General features: G+C 27.0%; 1 protein-coding gene across 1 annotated transcript; it reads right to left on the bottom strand.

The window, feature by feature from the left end:
- Positions 1 to 5,860: 5,860 nt before the first annotated feature.
- On the bottom strand, positions 5,861 to 7,361 carry SPBR_04963 (uncharacterized protein; the record flags this gene model as incomplete). The annotated part of the gene is made up of 5 exons (XM_040763240.1): positions 5,861 to 5,956; positions 6,019 to 6,083; positions 6,213 to 7,089; positions 7,175 to 7,233; positions 7,304 to 7,361. 5 exons carry the CDS (start codon positions 7,359 to 7,361, stop codon positions 5,861 to 5,863), a joined length of 1,155 nt encoding a protein of 384 aa, XP_040615199.1.
- Positions 7,362 to 24,979: the final 17,618 nt, after the last annotated feature.

Genomic DNA, 24,979 nt, shown 5'->3' with positions numbered 1-24,979 from the left:
ATTATATAGGTTAAAAAGGAGTATAAAAATTAATATTAGTAATAATATTAATTTTAATACCTTTTTCGACGATTTAACTAATATAAACGAAAAAGTAAACGAAAACGGTGATAGTAATAACGATTTATTTATTCGTACGTTTAACCGTTTAAACGAAGTCGAATTATACCTTTTTAAATAATATAAGGTTTAAAAAGTAAGTTTTTATTTATTTATTAACGTTTTTATTACTTTCTTTAATTTAATTTTATTAATTATTAACGGTTTTCTTATTAAGTTAAACTACTAGATTATTAAAGACGAATTCGTTTAAATATCCAGTATTAAGTGTTTTAACTAAACGGTATTTAACTATTCCTACTACTTCGGCCGTTATTAAGAGAGTTTTTTCGGTAAGTAATAACGTGGTAATAAAAAATAAAAACCGACTTTTACTTAGTACGGTTAAAGAAATTATATTATTACGTTATTAGAAAATACTAGATATTAGTGGTTATAACGCCTTATTTAATAAAGATAACTAAGTAGATAGTTAAAAATTAAATACCGGTTTTTAACAAGTTTTTTTTTAAAGTGTTAAAAGTTATAATTCATAATTTTAAAAATATTACATTTTAAAATAAATTATTTTTAAACGAAATAAAAGTAGTTATTTTTTTATACTTATATTATTTTTACCGGTGTTAAAATAACGTTTAACCGTATAAAAACTATATAGTATAAACGTGTATAAGGTAATTTAAATAAAGTAGTTTTTTAACTTTTTATAAAGTGTTAAAAGTCGTACTTTGTAATTTTATAATACTACTTTTTAAAATAAATTAATTTTATACGAAATAAAAGTCGTTACTTTTTATAATAATTCTATTATTACCAGTTTTAAGGGTTTACGTTTAACTGTTTAAATGTTATATAGTTACTATTTATATATATAATGTAATTTTAATAAAGTAGTTTTTTTAACTTTTTAAAATATATTAAAAGTTTTAAATTCGAGACTTTAAAACACTACTTTTTAAAATAAATTATTTTTATACGAAATAAACGTAGTTACTTCTTTATAATAGTACTATTATTACCGGTTTTAATAACGACGTATAATTATATAAATACTTTTAATTTTAAAAATAAATACGTTATATTATATAAATAAAGTATTATTTTATAATAAACGAATTTTCATTAAAAAAAATTAGTATTAGTATTTATACTAATACTAATTTAGTATACTAAGAATACTAAAACTAATTTTTTAAATACTAATACTAAAAATACTAATACTAATTTAGTATTGAAAAATCTATACTAATACTAAAATACTAATACTAAATTAGTATTTAGTATACTAAATTAGTTTTAGTATACTAAATTAGTATTAGTATGAATATTAATACTAATATACTGATTCCCAACCCTGGTTACGACGATTAAACGTTACTCGTTAAAAGATAAAGAAGTATTAGGATTAATAAATCGTTACTTAATAAAAACACTATAATAAACAATACGAATATTAAAAGTATATTATAAACGACGTTATAGGTTTATCGACGAAGAATTTCTTATTCGTCGTCGATCGTAAAATTAATCCTACGTTTATTAAGGTTTTATAAAGTCTTAAAAAGAATAAAAACTTAAACGTATAAGTTATAACTACTTATAAAATACGTACGTCTTTATAACGTATTCTTAGTTTTACTTATAAAACCGTAGTCGGATCGTAGTAAAGTCGTTTATTAGTCTTTAATACTACTACTTAAACTTATTAAAGAATAAAAGGAATAAAAAGTAAAGGATATCGTTACTTATAAAAACGATTAATTTACGATCGAATACTTTATAAAGTAAAAAGGTTAACCGGTTAAATATAATACGTAAGAATTAATATAAAATCTTAAAAACGTAAAAGTTATTCTTTCTCGTTACTTTAAAAAAGTTATAAATAAGTATAAAAAGTAAAAAATATTATAACTAAGTCTTAAACTTATTTTAATCGACTATTTATCGTTAATTTATCGTTATTATTAAGTATTACTTTAATCCCTTTTAAAAACTTAAACTTTAAACACTTAAACTCTTTTACTAGTCGTTTACTTAACGTTAATTAATCTTTTATAAGTTTAAAACTTACGACGAAAAAACGTAACTTAACCGGACCGAGTAACCCAAGTCTTTTTCTTATTAAGAATAAAAAAAGAAAAGAATTAAAGAATAAACGTAAGACCGGTTTTAATATAGTTATATATTATAATTAATCGTTTACCCGTTTTCGTAACGTCGTAAACGTTAAAAGTACCCTTTATAAATTTTTATATAAACCGTTACGAATTATTATATAAAGTATTACTATTCTTTTATATATAGTAAAAATAAGTCGTAAACCGATCGGAGATAAAAAGAAGTTATTTATAAAACGAGTAAAAGTTTTTTTAACGTCGGTTTACTTTTAAATAAAAGTAAACTTATTTATAAAACGAGTTTATTTAAAAAAGTCTTTAACTTTTAACTTATATTCGTTTAAGAATAAGTTAAGATTAATAAACGATAACGTAAAAAGGTATTATAAACGAAGTAGTTTATTATTCGTTACGGTATTGAGAACGACGGACTTCGTCGTTTTATAAATAACTTTATTCTTTACTTTTAAAGTAACGGTCGACGAGACGTTAATAGTATATCGTAACGTATTCGACGTTAATAAGATTTTAATATAAAGTAAAATAACTTCCTTCGTTTTAACTTTACTAATTATAATCTTACTTTAATTTTTATAAGTTTCGTATTTTAATTAAAGGTTTTATTAAGAATTTTATACGAGTTAATATAACTTATATAAGTCGTTCGAAACTTAGTGAAAAAAAAAGTTAATATAACGACGACTAATCGTAAAAAGGTTTAAAACTTACCGAATAGTAACTTTTACCCTTTATCGAGTACTTTATATAAATATCCTTTCCAGTAACCCGTATATAAAGGAACTTAATAACGAGATTTTAACCGGACCGGACTACGTAGTATAAATACGGCGTTTACTTCTCGTTAACTTATCGTCGATATAAAGACTATTTTTAAAACTTATACTTTTATTAGACCGTTTAAACCTTAACTTTTAACCCGTAGTCTCGTCGAAGGTGAAAGTTACGGTCACCTTTTCTTTACTATACTCGTCGTTTATAAAAAGACTATTAAGTATTTTAGTTACGACGTAAATAAAAGACGTTAACGAATAAAAGACGAAAAAAGTAATATTATTAAAAGTTAATAAAGTAAGAAAAAGTATTATATAAACGTCGAATTATTAATAACTAATATATATAAAAAAGAGAGTTAGTAAAAGTAAAATAAAAGGGTATAAAAAGTATTTATATTTATCGTTAAACTAGTCGTTAAACGTTCGTTTAGTTTTCGTCGTTTTTTACCGTTACTCTCGTTTAACCTTTTATTTACTTTTAAATACTACCGTATCCGGTATATTTAAAATAAATCTTTTATATTAGTTACGATTTATTTACGACTTTATATATATCGTCGGGTCGTCGACTATTAAAGGAAAGAGTACGTACACTTTTAACAAATCTTTTAAAATAACTACCTTTTTATTTTTACGGTTTAGTTAAAATCGGTTTAATTTATAAACGACGATCGTATTTAACGGTATAATAACTAGGGTTGGGAATTAGTTGTTTAGTTTTAGTACAACTAAAAAACTAAATTTAGTAGTACTAAAATTAGTTGTTAAGAAAAACAACTAAATTTAATACTACTAAATTTAGTTTTAATAACCCCCTCTACTAAATTTAGTTGTATTAAATAATATTATTATTTACTTTTTAAATGTTATTTTACGGTAATTATACGAAAACGTTTTAATTTAATATATTTAAGTTAAATACGTAATATATTAATTTATTTACTATATATAAGGTTAAGAATTAGTTGTTTAGTTTTAATATAATTAAAAAACTAAATTTAGTTTTAATAGTTTTAATATAACTAATTCTTAACCTTAATAATAACTTATAAGTCGTTAACGAATAACTAATAGATTTAAACACGAGTTAATTAAATAAAGACGTTTTAATTAAAAGATTAAATTTTAATTAATATTATCATAATCGATTCGTAACCGAAGACCACGAATCAAGTGACTAGGCTTACATAAAAGGGCGCGGTATAACTAGTCCCCAACCACACACTAGCGCCACGCTAGTGAAAAGCCTTTCTCCTTAAATAAGAGGACTCCCTTCTTCCTACCGGGAAGAAGGGGTAAGAATTAGTCTTTGTTATAATACACACCTACCTTCGTTCTCGAAACTAATGCTTTTTATTAACTAATTTATTATGAAGACTTATTTTATAATCACTTATAATAAATATCGTATAAACCACCGTCGTTTTATAAGTAAAACTATTATATACCGATTAATTATAAAATAATTAACGATTAATATATATAAATTTAAATTATTAACTACGAAAACGGACCGATATTAAGTCTTTAAACTAAAAAAAACCTTAAAAAGTTAAACCCCGTAAACGAATACGTTATAACCGTATACCGTCGTTATATTAAATAAAGTTTTCCTTTATTAAGGTTTTCTTTACGTAAAACTCGGTAATTATTATACGATAACTTTAATACGTAAGTTATACTATTACTTTAATATAAATATATCGACTATTAATTTTAATTCTATCGTAAATATTACACGTAAACTCCTTTTACGAGAGTCTAGTATCACGTCAAGTCACGTACCGTTTAATTAAACTATGTAACGGTTATATTAGACCTTTTCTCCGACCTTAAATTCATATAGATAGTTTACAGAATCAACAATCATTCATCACATATTATATCATACTATTATTCAGGACCTATACCATCGTAAGGTATTTTGAATCGTGATATATGTGAGATCTTATTTCTTATTCCGTTACCTAGTATCTCGAAGTTAGTAACGTACTACGTATTTAAACGTAATAGTAAACTTAAGTATAATAAAACCTTAACCTTTTTTAATATTAAAACGATATTTTTTTTAAAAAAAAGGAATAATATAAAAAGAAAAAGAATCGGTAAGTTATTACTTATTAATCTTACTTATATAACTAAAAAGGGTTAAAAACTCGATAAAAGTTTTAATCTTATATAAAACGGAAAAAAAGGTTTTAACAAGTTCTATTATCACTTATATACTAACACGACCGACGACGAAACTAAAAAGACTCTATAAAAACTCTATAAACTTCTCCACTTAAATGGAATATATAAGAATCCTTTTACGAACGGCCACGTATCGTAGAATAGTCGTTTAAACGAAAGTTTCGAGAACTTTAATATACTTAAATTCTTATCTTTTTTTATTTCTTTTTTTTTACTGAGTTATACTTACGGTCGTCCGATTTCGGCCTTAGGTACTTATTCCTTTACACTTAGTTGTGTTAAGTCTTAACCTTAAATATATATTAGTATAATATTAACTGTAATATAATATAATTAATATATACCTTTATTAATATTACATATAATATATTATATATAATAGAATATGATATTAATATTAATTATAGTATATTAATTTAATATTCGACGAAAAATATTACATTAATATTACTATATTAATATTATATATTACATATTAATTTCGTAACGTTAGGTATAATGTTAAGCTCCCATTTAACAAAAGTCACGTACCTTTTTTAAGTAAGAATCGTATTTATAATAATATCACTTAGTTGATTTTAGTATTTATTCTGTTACTTTATCTAAGGGATTAATTGTAACTATTTACGTTATAATAAAATTAAATTATAACTTTAACCACCGTATAAACATTACACGGTAGGATTCACACAGTCCTTACTGAGTCGCGCACTGTGGGCCACTCTGGTCTTCATCATCGTCCTCGTCCTCCCAAACCATACCAGGTCTTGAATGGTACGAGTGGCCTCCCATCTGGAACAAACAAAATCAGTCATAGTTTAAGCCGAGAAGCAGACGCACATGAACGAACTTACCTGTTCAATGTCAGCATTAGTCTCGTACTCGACTTCGTCGACCTCCTCGGCAGATATCGACGGTTCTGGAATAGGGAGAAGTTTACAGAGCGTCTCATATGCATCGTCATCTGGTAGCCAGCCAGCATTCGGAAACGTAATTTTCACGCTCAAGTAAAGGTCTCCCTTTTCCTCTCCTCGCTTCCTCGGCATACCTTCCCCTACCACCTTGAGGATCTCACCAGGCTGCAGGATCTTCCCTCGAGGGTGCCCAAGGTGAATGCCCCTGCCATCAAGGTGCTTTAGTACAACCCGGGCAAACCCCCCTAGGGCCTCTGCCAAAGTCACTTTGAGCTCCGCAGATAGGTCGTCACCAACGCGAGTAAAGATCTCATGTGGTTCCTCCACCAAGGTGAAAACTATATCACCGGGAGTCTGGTCAGGAAACTGGTCCGCCTCGCCCTCAAGAACAATGTGCTCGCCTTGCATGGACCCACGAGGAATATAGATTTCCAACGCCTTCGTCTCCTCAACAGTCCTTTTACCCTTGCACTTCTTACAACGGTCCTTCTCCTTGTAGAACATCCCAGTACCATCGCAATTGTCACAAGGCAGTACTTCTTGACGGATAAGGCCGGGCCCAACTTGGCGGTAAGCTTCCCGTACGCCGGCACCCTTGCACCTATCACACTGCTGCGGCTTCACCTTCTCCCTTGCGCCCGAGCCCTTGCACTGACTGCAGATCACACGCTTGTTTGCAGCGAACTTGACCGTTTTACCCTTGTATAGTTCTTCCAGGGTGACCTTATACTGCTGTTCCTCGTCACGACCTCGCCTCGGGCGCCTCTGGCCACCGGCGCCACCGCCAACGTTCATGCCAAACATCTGCGCCAGCATGTCGTTCAAGTCGACGCCGGCGTCACCTGGCCCACCCCGGGTTGAATCGAAGGCAGCCATGCCGTATTGGTCATAAAGCTTCCTCTTTTCATCATCGCGGAGAATTTCGTACGCCTGGGTAACGGCCTTGAACTTGACTTCGGATTCTGCCCTCTGGTCTTTAGGTACCTTATCGGGATGGTACAGTAGTGCAGCCTAATGAGACACATTTAAATCAGTAACTGGATCCTTTACATACATACAGGCTCGTACGGTTGTTTCGGAGCCACGCCTAGTTCACCTTTCGATACGCCTTTTTAATTTCACTTGCTGTCGCTGAATTTTCAACACCAAGCAAGTCTGGGACCCCAAGTCAGCAAGTCTTACTTCGTCTCAACATATGCCGGCAAGGTACCGGAGACCGACATACTGTAAAGATCAGCTTCCTCCTCCTCGCCTGTGGGCTTGCTGGGGTCGCCACTGTCCATAGTGGTTACGGAGTAGTGCAAAAGTTGTTTGATATGTGTCGGAAACTCGCCCGGTGGTCACAGGTGTGAGGGTCGGAATAATAGAAATAGCAAAATCCGCCTGTCAATTAGAGGGTCGGACTTTGATCATAACTAGTTAGCCTCTTGCTTTGCGAAACTTGCTTGGGTGGCGTTGGAAGACGTGGGAGATTTTTTTTCTGCCCCTCATTTCTCATACAGGAGTAAGGCAAACAAACTACAAAACCATAATACGTCGTGTAACGTCGAGTTTTAGTGTTCTTTCCTTACATTTTGTGCTGCATGTGCCTTAATCTAGTGGAGATTAGTTTATTTAACCGCCTCTGTGTAGGTGATTCTACGACCCTCTTAGGTATACGGGCGGGCGCTAGGCCTATCTGACTAACTATAGTACCTAAGGCACCTCCTCGGTGTACGACTACAGCCTCCGTTTACTGAGTCAATTAGACCGTCGCGTACGTAGTACTATGGTGTATTATATTTATTAATTTAGTGTAAAAAGGGATATAGTGTGAATATTTATAAGGTAGGGCGTTTGTCACGCGCAGACTCCCTTTACGGGAGTCTAGTATCACGCCAAGTCACGTACCGCTTAACTAAGTTATGTGACGGCTATATTAGACCTTTTCTCCGACCTCAAGTTTATATAAATAGTTTACAGAATCAATAATCATTTATTATATATATTATCACATCACTTATTCAAGACTTACACTATAGTACGGTATTTTAAATCGTGATACTTGTAAGACCTTATTTTATATTCCGTTACTTAGTATCTCGAAACTAGTAACGTAATACGTTTAAACGTAATATTTAGTAATAACTTTTTATTTTTAAGTAACTTCGATTATTAAGTTTACTTAAGGGTTATATAAAAACTTTTTTATTTAAAATACGATAAATAATTCGTAACTTTTTATTAAAACGTAAAAAAACCGTTAAATACGTTTTTATCGACGTATTTTATAATAAACCTTTATAAACGGTTAAACCCCCGTTAATTTTTTTTATTAATAAAACTTTTATTTACCGTTTTACGGTTTTTTAATATAAAAAAAGTAATAAATAACTTTAAACGTAATAAATTAACCCGTAAAAAGTACTCGATACGGTCTTTAAAACGACGACGACGTTTTAAAAAATAACTTAATTAACGTTATAACGGGATTTAAAGACGACGAGTTATCGTCGAACCGGTTTTAAAATATCTTAATCGTATTTAAAACCTTAACGAGTTTACGAACTAACACTTTACTATTAATATAAAGTATTCGGTGTCGATTACGACGAGTGACGAGAATACGAAGAACGATAATATCTTTTACCGTTAATTAACCTTTTAACTTTAATAACTTTTAATTAACGAAACTATTATAATTATATTATAAAGTAATATAACTTTTTATAAAAACGTTTTATAACCTTTAACTTTTATTATAATTATTAAAGACTAACTTTTCGATAACGAAGACGATAACGACGACCCTTTTACGACACTTTCGATTATAAGTATCGTTAAAACTTTAAAAAAATATAAAAAGACCGAGGTAACCGACTTAATAAACTCTTTAATAACTTCGGAAATTAAATATATACTCGATTTATATTATAACGGTTTAACGTAATAGTGGTTAACCTTTAAAAACCGTAATTACATATATAATAAAAAACCGTTTTCAAAATTAATCCGTTAACTTTTAACCTTTAACCTTTATTACGGAGTACCGGTCTACTTTAATAATTATAACGACTCGTAAAATAATAGTTTCTTTAACTTTATTACTTACTCCGTTAACGTTAATAGGTTTACCGATAATATCCGTCTCTTTAAACTAAACTACGGGTTCTTTATATAAAGAAGAAAACGAACTCTTCGATAACAATAGTTATCGTTCGAATTTTAAAAACTTAACTTAATAAAGGTTTTAAAATATTATAAGTGATTATAAGATAAGTCTTCACAATAGATTAGTTAATGAAAAGCATTGGTTTCGAGGGCGAAGGTAGGTGTGTATTATAACAAAGACCAATTCTTACCCCTTCTTCCCGGTGGGAAGAAGGGAGTCCTTTTATTTAAGGAGAAAGGCTTTTCACTAACGTGGCGTTAGCGTGTGGTTGGGGACTAGTTACACCGCGCCTTATTATGTAAGTCTAGTTACTTGATTCGTGGTCTTCGGTTACGAATCGATTATAATATAAAACCGGTTAAACCGTCTTTAAATACTATACTTATAATATATTATTAATAATACTATTAACTACTCGTTATATAACGTTAATTAAAAACGAGATACGAAGATATAAGTTTACGTATTTTAAAATAAAACGACGGGTTATTAATACGAACGAATTACCGAACTTTTACGGACTTTAACGTACTTTTATTTAAATAGGTTTAAACTACGGTATTCGACGACTATCGTTTTACGAAGGTTTAATAACTTTCGGTATTAACACTAAAGACGATCTCTTTTACTTAACGTTATACGGAGAACTTTAAGGTTAAGTAATATTACTCTTTATTTAAAGAATAAATTAAATAGACCGTTACGATTAATTATACGAAGAATATAATAAATAAAAGGATATAAGTATTCGTATTAATAATAAGTGGAATATTAAAACTATCCCGTTTTTTATCTCCGTTTTTAACTATACCACCGTCTTTTAAAACAACGTAATACGACCGGTTTTATAAATAACTTCCTTTAAAATATAAAGAGTTAAAAAGTACACGATCCTTTTAACCGTATTAACGTAACTATCGTTAAAAACTTATAAACCCGTTTTAACGGTAAAAAATACGAATAATATTAAAACTTATTAATATAAATAAAGTATTAAATAATTATAAGTTTACTTTATTAAAAAACCCTTTTTAAAAATAAGTTCCGTATTAAATCTACTAATACTATATAATAACTATAACGTAATATAGTTACTCCCGATAATTTTTAATTTACGGAAGTATTTAAACTTAAGGTTATACTTATAACGTAGTACAACCGTCTCGTAAGTTATTAAAATAACGAGACCGTTATAAACACGTTATATAATTAGTTATATTATAAACTTTAATTATTTATTAATAAACTACTTTACGGTATATCTTTACTCGACTATTAAAATAAAATAATTTTAATCGTTATTATACGGTATTAAACGTATACTTTTTTTTAAATATTACCTTTCTTTCTTTTAATACTACGTAAACGAATTAATAAGTCGTATCGTTTATTATTATTAATTATATTTAACCGGAAGTTAACGTTACGTTTAACGTTAACCCGGTTTAAAATAATCATTTTAACGACCACCGTTCCCGTTTTTAACGGAGATAAATAATACGATAAACCCTTTTATAACTAAAGTCGTAACCACTTTAAAGGTAATATTAACGACTACCGATCTTAGTTTTAATAACGTAACTACGGTTAAGATAAAAAATTCCGACGTAACGGTGATAAAAATAAACGGGACGACTTAAAAGACGGTCGTAAATTATACCGTCGTTATAACGTAAATAAATTTTACGATCGTATAAACGTATATTTAAAAGAAGACTTTTAAAATAATAATAACTGTAGTTATAACCGTAATTAACGGGATAAGTCTTTAAATAAAAACCGTTAAAGTTATAAACTAATATTTTATAACCGTAATATTTTTTTTAAAAATAATATATTTACGTACTATTTTATTAAATTTATTTAAAACGATTTATTATTATATAAACGTTATTATAATAACGATCTTATATTCGTAAACTATTATAAGTGATTTTAAAATAGGTTTTCACAATAAATTAATTAATAAAAAGTATTAGTTTCGAGGACGAAGGTAGGTGTATATTATAATAAAGACTAATTCTTACCCCTTCTTCCTAAAGGAAAGAAGGGAGTCCTTTTATTTAAAAAGAAAGGTTTTTTATTAACGTAACGTTAGTGTGTGGTTAAGGACTAGTTACACCGTGTTTTATTATATAAGTTAAGTTACTTGATTTATAGTTTTCGGTTACGAATCGATTATAATAATTATTCTCCCCTTTTAATAAATTAAACTTTAATTCTTTTTACGACCTTTTTTAATCTCCTTACTTTTACTCGGGTAAAGAGTATTAAAAGTTATAACTAGTCTTTTAGTTATATATAATAGTCCGTTAATTCGTATACGAGTTACTTTATAATCTTTTATATTATATAATAGTCCGGTTTATCGGTTACCGATATAATACGAGGTTTAAAAGTGTTAAACGTGTTTAAACTATTTATCGTTAAACGTCGATATTTAAATAAATATCCTTATTTTCGGTTAAAATATAAATATTATTTAACGTCGTCGTTTTTTATAAAGTATACGTATAGTTATATAATAAATAAGTAATAATAAGTATTCGTAAGTTATTTTTACCCGAAACGTTTATTCGTAAATATCGTTTTTTTTATAAACGTTATTTACTTTTATCGTTTCTTTCTCGTACGTAAGTATAAAGTTAATTACTCGACTAAACCTTTATTATAGTTTACCTTTACTCTTTTTACTTTTTACTTATTTTTAACTTAATAAACGTTTTTTAAATAAATTATTTTTTACTTATAAAAGAATCGTAACTCGTTTTCTTTCCTTTTTTTCTTTAATACTTTATAAAATTATCGACTATTTATCGTTTATAAATCGTTAATCGAACTTTTTTAACAACTTTTTTTATTCGTTAATATATCGTAGTTTATTCGTTTAAAAGTTACTTTTACTTATTATTTTTTAATATATTTTTTAAAACTCTTTAACGTTAAAAACGTAGTAAAGATAAGTTTTTAAACGATATTATAATAAGAATTTCATAGTCTTTCTTTTTTATTTCCCCGTTCTCGTATAATAACGTAAGTAATTCGAGTTTAATCGTTTAACGTTTATCGACCGTATTAAACCGTACGTTTATCCGGTATACCGTAAACTTACTTCGTTATTCGTTTATTCTTTTTTATATTAATTAACTTACGGTATCGAAGATTAAAAAACGCGTCCGTACTCGTATTATCGTTCGACGTATCGACGTTAATTTATTTACGAGTCGTTTAATAATCGTTAAACCTTTTTAACCTCGACTTAATATATTACGACTTATTTAATAAGTAGTTTTACTATTTATAAAAGAATCTTAATTACGTTTACTCTTTTTAAACTTATCGTTTAATTCGTTTATAGTTTTATTTATTCCGTTTTTTAAGACTACTTTTTTTACGTCTCGTTTTTAAGTTACTACTCTTTCGGGTTTTAATCGTTTTTAATCGTTTAATAACCTTATATTTTATAACGTAATCGTAAACTCTTTTAACTCGACTCGTTCTCGAACAGTTACGACTCCCGTTACTTTTACGACTTACTCGAATACTATTAACGATATTATTTTTACTTCTTTTATAATATAAGTCTTATTTACGGTTTTTTAACGTTTTACTTATAAAACGTCGGACCGTAATACCTTTAATAATATATACTTAAACGAGGAGAGTAACGTAATAAATAATAAATTCGACGACGAGTCGTTAAGGATTTAAAATAACGACGACCTTAAACCGGAGTTTACTACTAACCTTTAAGTTTATATATATATTACTTGTTTTTTTAACGTAATTAATAACTTTTAAAACGTTAACCTTTATTAAACTTTACGTTATATATATATAAAGTAGTAACGAGATATTAATAATACGAGGTTCGTTATTATTTTTACGAGAAGGTTTTTACGTTACTTATAAAAAACGTTTATATCGTTTTTTATATTATTACCGGAGTAATCGACCTTTCGTTAAGGTTAAATAAGGAAACGTTTTTAACTTTATTATATATCGTAAACGAATTTATACACCGATTAATAGTACTCGTATAAGGTTATAAAAAAGTTTACCGGTTAACTATTAACTTTAATAAAACGGTAAGTCGGACCGTTTATAAAGAAATCGTAATAAAGTCGTAAGTTACTTACGATTATATCCTTTTTACTATTAATAATAATAAGTCGAATCCCGAACGATTTTACTTATAACTTAAGTTTAAAAATCCTTTATATTAAAAGTAGTTAAAGGATCGTCGTATCTTTTTTAACTTAATCGGTCGGAACGTAATTAAAAAGGGCCTTTCTTTTATTTACGTAAAACGTCGTAAACGTCGTTTTAACCCTTTTTTTTAAAAAACGTCTTTATCGTATATCGTCCGTTTATTTTTATTAAGTCGTATTAAATATTAGTAATAGTTTTTTTTTAAGTCGAACGTTACGAGTATATAATTAAGTCGTTTACGTATTAAGTCGTTCTTTATATTCTTTTAATTAAATAAACGCCTTTAACGTATAACACTTATATATCGTTATAAAGTCGTTATTTAAATTTAAATAGTAATTTTATAAATCTACTTTCTCTTTTACGGAGTAATTTTTTTATACTTTTCCTCGTAATCTTAAATAACCTTTTTAATATATTCTATATCCTTTTTAAACACCCACTAGTTATATTTTACGGGTTATATTACTTATTTTACTAAGTAGTAAACCTTTTTATTATACTTCGTCTTATTTTTAACTACTTTTACCTTTTATTCCTTTTAATCCTTTTCGAGTACGGGTAACGGTATCTTTTTTACCGGTTCCCTTTTTCGGGACTTTTAAGGTTTTAATAAAAAGACTGAGAATACGTTATAAATACGGTTATATATTTATAATAGTGTTAGTTTATATACTTATAAGTTAATTTCTTTAATAACTTTAAAAGGTTTAATAAATTTCGGTGTTATTTTCTTTTTAACTACTTATAGTTTAAGATTTTACGTTAATAATACGACGAGATCTTTTACTTTAAAAACTTTTAATTAATACTTTTTATTATAGTATTTTTTATACGTTTTTTAAACTTTTCTTTAATAATTCTCTACTTTTTTTTTAAAGGTATAAATTTTTTCGATTTTATCCGTAATAACTAGTACCCTCCTTTCGTAAACGTCGACCTCGATATTAATATATATATTTAAATTATATTCGTATAGTATATTAAAAAGTATAACTTTAATAGTTACGTTAATAGTATTATTAACCGTAAACTTTACGTTTTATAAAAGTAACGGTTAATTCGATTACTCGTCGTTAAAAAATACCCTTAAATAATATTTTAAGGTTTAATTTATACGTTTAATTTATTTATCGGTTTAAAAATAGTATATTATTAAAAGTCTTCGACGAATTAATAACGTTATATATATTTTTAATTAAAATTAACTTATAAATATACTTTTTTTATTAAAAACGATTCTTTTAAGTGTCCCGTACCGGTTTTTAATCTTAATATATACTATTCGTACTAGTCTTTTAAACGTAATAGTAATTAAAATAAAAAGGAAACGATATATCTTTATATATCGGTTAATTACTATTAAAATACTATTTACTAGTTTTTTTAATAATAAACGATAAGTAATTTTATAATAAAATTTATAAAAATCTTTTATTAAAGTCTTTATAAGATTAATAAGGGTTATAACTCTTTATATAATTTATATTTTCTCGTAACGATTCGTTAATAAATCGGATACGAATCGATAAATTTATATATATCCTTAATTATACTTAATTAGTAAAATTTTCTTTTTATTATTTCTTTTATTTTAACCCTTTTAAAGTAACCTATTAAAGGTTTATTATAATATCGGTTAAGTATCTTTTAACGTACCGAACTTTTTACCGAGATATAAATATAATAACGGTACTTTAATAATCCGTTTTAGTTTAATTTTTATTAAAAGTCTTATAACTTTCTTACTTACGTAACGTTTCGTTTTATTATATAAAACGAATCGTTAATTTATAAGGTTAATAATAAGTTTTATAATAAAGTAAAAGGATTTATTAACGTAACTTTTTTTTATATAATTATAAATTATATTAAAGTCTTTAAAATATACTACGTTATAAGTAGTTTCGGTTAAAAGTCGTAAGTTAACGACGAGACTTTCGAACTTTTCGTTTAAACCTAGTTTTTTTAAAGACGAGTTTAAATTTATTAAACTTATAAAGGTTTCTCGTTTAACTCTCGTTATAAAGGCGTAACCTTTTCCTTTTAGTTTTAATTATAAACCTATTAGTATTTTTATTATAAAATTAGTATTTATTACGTTACCGTTAACCTTTATTATAATATAAGTAAAAGGTTTTTATAATTATAATCTTCGTCGTTAAACTTATAGTCCGAACGATATAACGACGCGTCGACGGGGTTTCTTTTCCCGGTTTAATATTTAATCTTAAAATTAAATAGGATTAAAAAAATATATTATTTAATTTATTAGTTATTTAGTTTCCGTTAACTTATAAACGTCTTTAAATTAACGTAGTCCGATAAAACTTCGACTTTTTAACGACTTTTATTTAAGTATTATCGTTAATATTTAAAACTCTTTATAATTATTATTATTTTTTAATCGAGGGTGTTATAGTTTAACTTTAACCCTTTTTATTTTTTTAATTAAAAAGTAATTAAATAATATTTACATTATTCGTTTAATTAAAATAATACCTTAAAGTTACCCTTTTTTAACGTATTCGTTTCGAGTCGGATTTATAGTTTAAGATTAAAGTACTTTAATAACGGCGTTTTTTTAAAATATATTTTAAACTCGTCGAAAACTTCTCGTTTACGAGTCGAAAACGTAACTATTCCCGGTTTTTTTTTATTTTATATACCTTTTAAAAGGTTATTAAGTAAGGTTATAATTTACGAATACGTAAGGATAAATCGTTTATAAAAGTTATAAAATTTTAAAAATACTTGTATATTATAATAAGACTTCGGTTTTAACTACTTTATAATAATAGTTATTTACTTTAAGTTTATTTTAACTTTATAACGTATAAGGATAAATTTTAAAAATTTTACTTTATTTATAAAAAATTTATACTTATATAAATTAATATATAACTAGGCTCGTTTAAGTCTTTTTAATACTTTATATAAATATCGTACGTACTACTTCCGGGATTAAAAGAATATTAAAACGTTATTTATATATATTATATATATAATATTAATTAACCTTTATAAGGTTATATAAATATAATATTAAAAGGTAGTAAAAACGTTAATTAAACCGAAAGGAAGAACTATATACTCGAAGTAGTTATATTGTATACGAAACGTAGTCTTTTACTTATTACCCTTTTTAATCCGGATTCGATAATAAATATTTTTAATATCGAGTTTAAAAAAAAAACTAGGTTTTATTTATTCGATTTAAGATTTTAAAAATTAATAAAAAAGTATACCGGTTCTTTACGGTAACTTTATTTAACCTTTAATAATTAACGTAAAGTTATAACGTATTATTCTTTTTTAATATAAATAATATAAGTACGTCGATTAATAACTTAAAAGGGTGGATACGTTCGTTTTATAAGTTATTTTTAATATAAAGTCGTAACTTTTATAGTTCCCGTTTAAATATCGGGTAAATCGTTCCGTATAAAGGTTACGTGTTTAATAAAAGATTTATAGTATAATTAGTCTACTTAAACGGTAAGATAATTATCGTTTTAAATATATTAAAGATATCCGTAAAGTTTTTTAACTCGGTGAGTAGTACGACTTTTTTACGAGTCTTTTACTCTTTTATATCGAAAGGATAGTCTTTATAAAGACGTTTACTTAAAATTATCGGGAACGTTATAACCGTATATATTACCGTCTCGTTTTATATAATTTTTATAAACTTTTTTAAAGTTTTAATATAAATCTTTAAAGTTTTATACGTAAAACGTTATAGTACTTTTATTAAAATATTAATATTTAACGTTTTTAAACTTATAATACTTAATAAAATAAGGTTAATATTTAAACTCTTCGGTTTATCAAGTACGATATAAGAGTAAATCGTCTCTTTAATCCTTTCGTAAAAATCCGTAAGAGTAATAAAGACGTTTTAAATTTTAAATGTTTAAGTTTCGAAGACGTTTATTAAACGCGTTATTAAATCGGGATATCTCGTTTTTCGTAGTTAAAGTCGTTTTACGAATTAAATACTTACGATATTTAACCCCGTAATAGTGTTTAAAGTAATAGTCGTTTTTTTCTCGACTCTTTTATAATATATTATTAACGTATTCTTTAATAGTTTATATTAAATTTATTTTTATCGTTTTTTTTTCGGACTCGAAAGAGGTAATTAAGGGTTTTTTAACTTAACGGGCTTTTTAATAATAGTATTTTAAATAAGTACGTTTTTTAAGTAGTTATTTATATAATATTTTACTTTATTACACTTAAAGTAAGTAACCGAGGGTTTTTTTTACGACTCTTTTTTATTTTATAAACGAAAAGGTTAAAAGTCCGTTATATTTTTATCGTTTTTACGATTTTTATAACCGTTCGAACGGTATTAACGTTTCTTTTTTTAAAATACGTTTTTTTACGGTTTATCGTTAAGTCGTTTACGACTTTTTTACGAATTACGGGTATTATTAATAAAACGATTTCTTACCCGTTATATAAATAATAATTCGGTTTTTACGTATAAGTTTCGAAGGTTAATCTTTTTATAATCGATAGTTCCGTTTAATATATACTTAAGTTAATTATTTAACTTAAAATAAAAAGTCTTTTTTTTAAATTTATCGAAAAAAAGCGTTATTTACTCCTTTAAAGAACGTAAGTAGTTTAAAAACTCGGATAACGGTTAGTTAAGTCGAGAACGTACCTTTTTATATAACTTATAAGTTTAAATCGACGGGTCGTTCGTAATAAAAACGAGTGTCGTTATTTACTCTTTAAATTTATTTTAAAAACGTTCGAGTCGTCGACGTTCCTTAAGATTTTTAACGTTACGTATATATTAGTTTTACTACCTTTTAAACGGTTTATTTATATAATTATAAGTAACGACGACTCGATTACGAGAATTCGAGAATTCGTACGGTTTAATTTTAAATATTATTTTTAATTTTAAAATTTAAAATTTTTAGTCTTCGAAAGTAAAATAATTTTTATAAACTTTAAACGATAGTTGTATTTTTAAATCTTTCGACTTATAACCCTTTTACGTTTCTTCGTCGACTTTCGAGTTATTATTCGATTTAAAAGAATTTTCTTTAAATAACGGGGTTAAAGAGAAGGAAACGGTGGATTTATCCTTAGTCTTTTCGTTTCGACGAAAGACTCGTTAACGTTTTATATCTTTTAAAACTACGATCTTTTTTTTAAAAGTTCGTTTCTTTTTAAACGTTACTAGTTTTCTTTTTAAACGTTTTTTTTTCGTTGTCTTTTTTTTTACTTATTTTTCCGTAATAGTATTAATTTTACCGTTTTTTTTCCTTTTTACTATTAATCGGTACTATTATTACTACTTTAATACTCGAAGATTCGGTCGAGTCTTTAACTATTAATTATAAGTTAAGGTTTTTAAAAATAAAATCGACGTTTACTTACGAAAGACTCGTAAAGTCTTATAAACGTAAACGTATAACTTAATTCGATTTAATAAAAGGTAAGTTTATTACTTCTCTTTTTTTAACTATCGTAAAAAGGTATCTGTAAAAAAAAGAATTAAAATTATTATAAGTAATTATAAAATAAGTCTTTATAATAAATTAGTTAATAAAAAGTATTAGTTTCGAGAACGAAGGTAGGTATATATTATAATAAAGACTAATTCTTACCCCTTCTTTCTTTTAAAAAGAAAGGAGTCCTTTTATTTAAGGAGAAAGGCTTTTTACTAGCGTGGCGTTAACGTGTGGTTAGGGACTAGCCACACCACGCCTTATTATATAAGCCTAGTTACTTGATTCGTGGTCTTCGACTACGAATCGATTATAATATATTAATAGTATACGGACGAGTTATAAAAGTAACGAGAGTTATAACGGATTAAAAGTAATTAATATAAAAAGAGTTTACGATTACGTTATAAAACGTAAAGTTATTAAACGGTTAAAAACGATTAAAACTTAAAAGAGTAACGATTTAAAAACGAGGTATAAAAAAAGTAACTTTAAAAGACGGAATAAACGAGACTATAAACGAATTAAACGATAAGTCCGAAAAAAACAAACGTAGTTAAAATTCTTTTACGAGTAGTAAAACCACTTATTAAATAAACCGTAATATATTAAATTAAAATTAAAAAGATTTATCGATTATCGAACGATTTATAAACGAATTAACACCGATACGTTAAACGATAATACGAATACGGACGTGTTTTTTAACCTTCGATACTACGAGTTAACTAGTATAAAAAAGGGTAAACGAACGACGAAACGAGTTTATAATACGTTAAATAAACGTATAGTTTAATACGGTCGATAAACGTTACATAGTTAAACTCGAATTACTTATATTATTATATAAAAACGAAGAGATAAAAAAGGAAGACTACGAAATTCTTATTATAATATTATTTAAAGACTTATCTTTATTACGTTTATAACGTTAAAAGGTTTTAAAAAGTATATTAAAAAATAGTAATTAAAAACGACTTTTAAACGAATAAATTATAATATATTAATAAATAAATAAAAGTTATTAAAAAACTCGATTAACGAGTTATAAATAATAAATAGTCGATAATTTTACGAAACGTTAAAAAAAAGGAAAGAAAATAAATTATAATTCTTTTATAAATAAAAAATAATTTACTTAAAAAACGTTCGTTAAGTTAAAAACGAGTAAAAAGTAAAAAGAGTAAAAACGAGTTATAATAAAAGTTTAACCGAGTAACTAGTTTTATACTCGTATACGAAAAAAGAGTAATAAAGTAAATAACGTTTATAAAAAAAACGATATTTACGAATAAACGTTTCGAGTAAAAATAACCCGTAAATACTCGTCGTTATTTATTTATTATATAATTATTAATATACTTTATAAGAATAATAACGTTAAATAATATTTAATTAAAAACGAGAATATTTATTTAAATATTAATATTTAATAATAAATAATTTAAATACGTTTAATACTTTTAAACCTTATATTATATCGGTAATCGATAAACCGGCCTATTATATAATATAAAAGATTATAAAGTAACTCGTATATAAATTAACGGACTATCGTATATAATTAAAGGATTAATTATAACTTCCGATACTTTTTACTCGAGTAAAAGTAAAAAGATTAAAGGAAGTTACGAGAAAAACTAAAGTCTAGTTTATTAAAAAAAAAGAATAATTATTATAATCGATTTATAACCGAAGACTACGAATTAAGTAACTAGGTTTATATAATAAGACACGGTGTAACTAGTCCTTAACTATACGTTAATACCACGTTAATAAAAAACCTTTCTCTTTAAATAAAAGGACTCCCTTCTTCCCACCGGGAAGAAAGGGTAAGAATTAGTCTCTGTTACAATACACATGTTATAAGTGATTGTAAGATAGGTCTTCATAATAGATTAGTTAATGAAAAACATTGGTTTCGAGGGCGAAGGTAAGTGTGTATTATAATAAAGACTAATTCTTACCCCTTCTTCCCGGTGGGAAGAAGGGAGTCCTTTTATTTAAGGAGAAAAGGCTTTTCACTAACGTGGCGTTAACGTGTGGTTAGGGACTAGTTATACCACGCCTTATTATATAAGCTTAGTTACTTGATTCGTGGTCTTCGGTTACGAATCGATTATAATAATTATCCTCCCCTTTCGATAAACTAGGCCTTAGTTCTTCTCGCGACTTCCTTTAATCTCCTTACTTTTACCCGGGTAAGGAGTATCGGAAGTTATAATTAGTCCTTTAACTATATACGATAGTCCGTTAATTCGTGTGTAAGTTACCTTATAATCTCTTATATTATATAGTGGTCCGGTCCGTCGGTCACCGACGTAGTACGAGGTTTAAGAGTGTTAAACGTGTTTAAACTATTTATCGTTAAACGTCGATGTTTAAATAAATATTCTCGTTTTCGGTTAAATACCGTTTAACGTCGTCGTTTTTATAAAGTATATTAGTAGTTGTGTAATAAATAAGTAACGGTGAGTGTTCGTAGGTTATTTTTACCCGAAACGTTTATTCGTAAACATCGTTTTTTTTATAAACGTTATTTACTTTTATCACTCTTTCCTCGTATACGAGTATAAAACTAGTTGTCCGGTTAGGCCTTTATTATAGTTTACTCTTACCCTTTTTACTCTTTACTCGTTTTTAACTTAACGAGCGTTTCTTAAGTAAATTATTTTTTACTCGTAAGAGAATCGTAACTCGTTTTCTTTCCCCTTTTCCTTTAACACTTCGTAGAATTATCGACTATTTATCGTTTGTAAATTATTAGTCGAACTTTTTTAACAACTCTTTTTTATTCGTTAGTATATCGTAGTCTGTTTATTTAAGAGTCGTTTTTAATTAGTATTTTTTAATATACCTTTTAAAACTCTTTAACGTTATAAACGTAACGGGGATAAGTCTTTAAACGATATTATAATAAGAATTTCGTAGTCTTCGTCTTTTATCTCCCCGTCTTTACGTAGTAACGTAAGTAATTCGGGTTTAATTACTTAACGTTTATTAACTATATTAAACCGTACGTTTATTTAACGTACTATAAGTTCGTTTCGTCGTTCGTTCACCCCTTTTTATACTAGTTAACTTACGGTGTCGAAGGTTAAAAAACGCGCCCGTATTCGTATTATCGTTCGGTATATCGGCGTTAATTCGTTTACAAGTCGTTCGATAGTCGTTAAACCTTTTTAACCTCGGTTTAATATATTACGGTTTATTTAATAAGTGGTTTTACTACCCGTAAAAGAATCTTAACTACGTTTGTTTTTTTCGAACTTATCGTTTAACTCGTTTATAGTTTCGTTTATTCCGTCTTTTAAGACTACTTTCTTTACGCCTTATTTTTAAGTCGTAAACTCTTCGGACTCGAGCCGTTTTTAACCGTTTAACAACTTTACGTTTTACGACGTAGTTATAAACCCTTTAAGTACTAATCGTCTTTAGCCCGTTATAACTCCCGTTACTTTTACGACTCGACCGTATATTATTAACGATACTACTCCCGTTTTTTTTATAATATAAACCTCGTCCGTAGTTTTTTAACGTTTTACTCGTAAAACGTCGGACCGTAATACCTTTAACGATATACACTTAAACGAGGATAGTAATATAATAGATAATAAATCCGACGACGAGTCGTTAAGGATTTAAGATAACGACGACCCCGAGTCGGAGTTTACTATCGACCCTTAAGTTTATACGTATATTACTTGTCTCTTTAACGTAGTTAATAACCTTTAAGACGTTAACCCTCGTTAGACTTTACGTTACGTACGTAAAGTAACGACGAGATATTAACGATACGAGGCTCGTTATTATTCTTATAAGAAGGTTTTTACGTTATTTATAAGAAACGTTCGTACCGTTCTTCGTATTATTACTAAAGTAATCGACCTTTCGTTAAGGTCGAACGAGGAAACGTTCTTAGTTTTATTATATATCGTAAACGAATTTATATATCGGTTAATAGTACTTATACGGGGTTATAAAAGAACCTACCGGTTAACTACTAGTTTTAATAAAACGGTAAGTCGGGTCGTTTATAAAGGAATCGTAATAAAGTCGTAGGTTATTTACGACCGTATCCTTTTTATTATTAATAATAATAGGTCGGACCTCGAGTAGTTTTACTTACGACTCGGGTTCGGGGATTCTTTATATTAAAAGTGGTTAAAGGATCGTTATATCTTTTTTAACTTAATCGGTCGGAACGTGACTAAAGAGGGCCTCTTTTTCGTTTACGTAAAACGTCGTAAACGTCGTTTTAACCCCTCTCTTTTTTAAAACGCCTTCGTCGTATATCGTTCGTTTATCTTTATTGAGTCGTATTAGGTATTAGTGATAGTTTTTTTTTCCGGGTTAAACGTTACGAGTACGTAGTTAGGTCGTTTACGTACCGAGTCGTTTTTTATATTCTTTTAATTAGGTAGGCGTTTTTAACGTATAACGTTTGTATATTATTATAAAGTCGTTATTTAAATCTTTCTTTATTAAATAGGCGTTTTTAACGCGTATCGTACTTACGTTTCACCGTAAAGTCGTTGACCGAATTTAAATAGTAATTTTATAAATTTACTTTCTTTTTCGTAAAGTAATTTTTTTATGTTTTTTCTTATAATCTTAAATAACCTTTTTAGTATATTTTATATTCTTTTTAAACACCTATTAGTTATATTTTACGGACTATCCTACTTATTTTATTAAGTAGTAGACCTTTTTATTACGTTTCGTTTTATCTTTAACTATTTTTACTTTTTATTCCTTTTAGTTTTTTTTAAGTACGGGTAACGGTATCTTTTTTACCGGCTCCTCTTTTCGGGACTTTTAAGGTTTTAATAAAAAGACCGAGAATATATTATAAATACGGTTATATATTTATAGTAACGCTAGTCTATATATTTATAAACCAATTTCTTTAATAACCTTAAAGGGCCTAATAAATTTCGGTGTTATTTTCTTTTTAGTTACTTATAGTTTAAGATTTTACGTCGATAATACGACGAGATCTTTTACTTTAAAAACTTTTAGTTAGTGTTTTTTATTATAGTATTTTTTATACGCTTTTTAAGTTTTTCTTTAATAATTCTTTGTCTTTTTTTTAAAGGTATAAATTTTCTCGATTTTATCCGTAATAACTAGTACCCCTTTTTCGTAAACGTCGGCCTCGACGTTAATATATATATTTAAATTATATCCGTATAATATATTAAAAAGTATAACCTTAATAGTTACGTTAATAGTATTATTAATCGTAAACTCTACGTTTTATAAAAGTAACGGTTAATTCGACTACTCGTCGTTAAAAAATACCTTTAAATAATATTCTAAGGTTTAGTTTATACGTTTAGTTTATTTATCGGTTTAAAAGTGGTATATTATTAAGAGTCTTCGACGAATTAATAACGTTGTATATATTTTTAACTAAAATTGACTTGTGAATACACTTCCTTTATCGGAGATAATTCCTTTAAGTGTCCCGTACCGGTTCTTAATCTTATTATATATTATTCGTACTAGTCCTTTAGACGTAATAATAGTTAAAACTAAAAGGAAACGATATATTTTCGTATATCGGTCGACTACTACTAAAATACTATTTACTAGTTCTTTTTAATAGTAAACGATAAGTAATTTTATAATAAAATCTATAAAAATCTCTTATTAAGGTCCTTGTAGGATTAATAAGGGTTATAGCTTTTTATATAGTTTATATCTTCTCGTAACGATTCGTTAATAGATCGGACACGAATCGATGAATTTATATATATCTTTAATTATACTTAGTTAATAGAATTTTCTTTTTATTATTTCTTTTATTTTAACCTTTTTAAAGTGACCCGTTAAAGGTTTATTATAATGTCGGTTAAGTATCTTTTAACGTACCGAACTTTTTACCGGGATATAAATATAGTAACGGTATTTTAATAATCCGTTTTAGTTTAATCTTTATCGAAAGTCTCGTAGTTTTCCCGTTTACGTAACGTTTCGTTTCGTTGTATAAAACGAATCGTTGGTTTATAAGGTTAATAATAAGTCTTGTAACGGGGTGGAAGGATTTATTAACGTAACC

This window comes from Sporothrix brasiliensis, assembly GCF_000820605.1.
Source record: "Sporothrix brasiliensis 5110 chromosome Unknown Cont21, whole genome shotgun sequence".
NCBI classification, from domain to species: domain Eukaryota; kingdom Fungi; phylum Ascomycota; class Sordariomycetes; order Ophiostomatales; family Ophiostomataceae; genus Sporothrix; species Sporothrix brasiliensis.
This window is presented reverse-complemented; position numbering and strand designations above follow the sequence as displayed.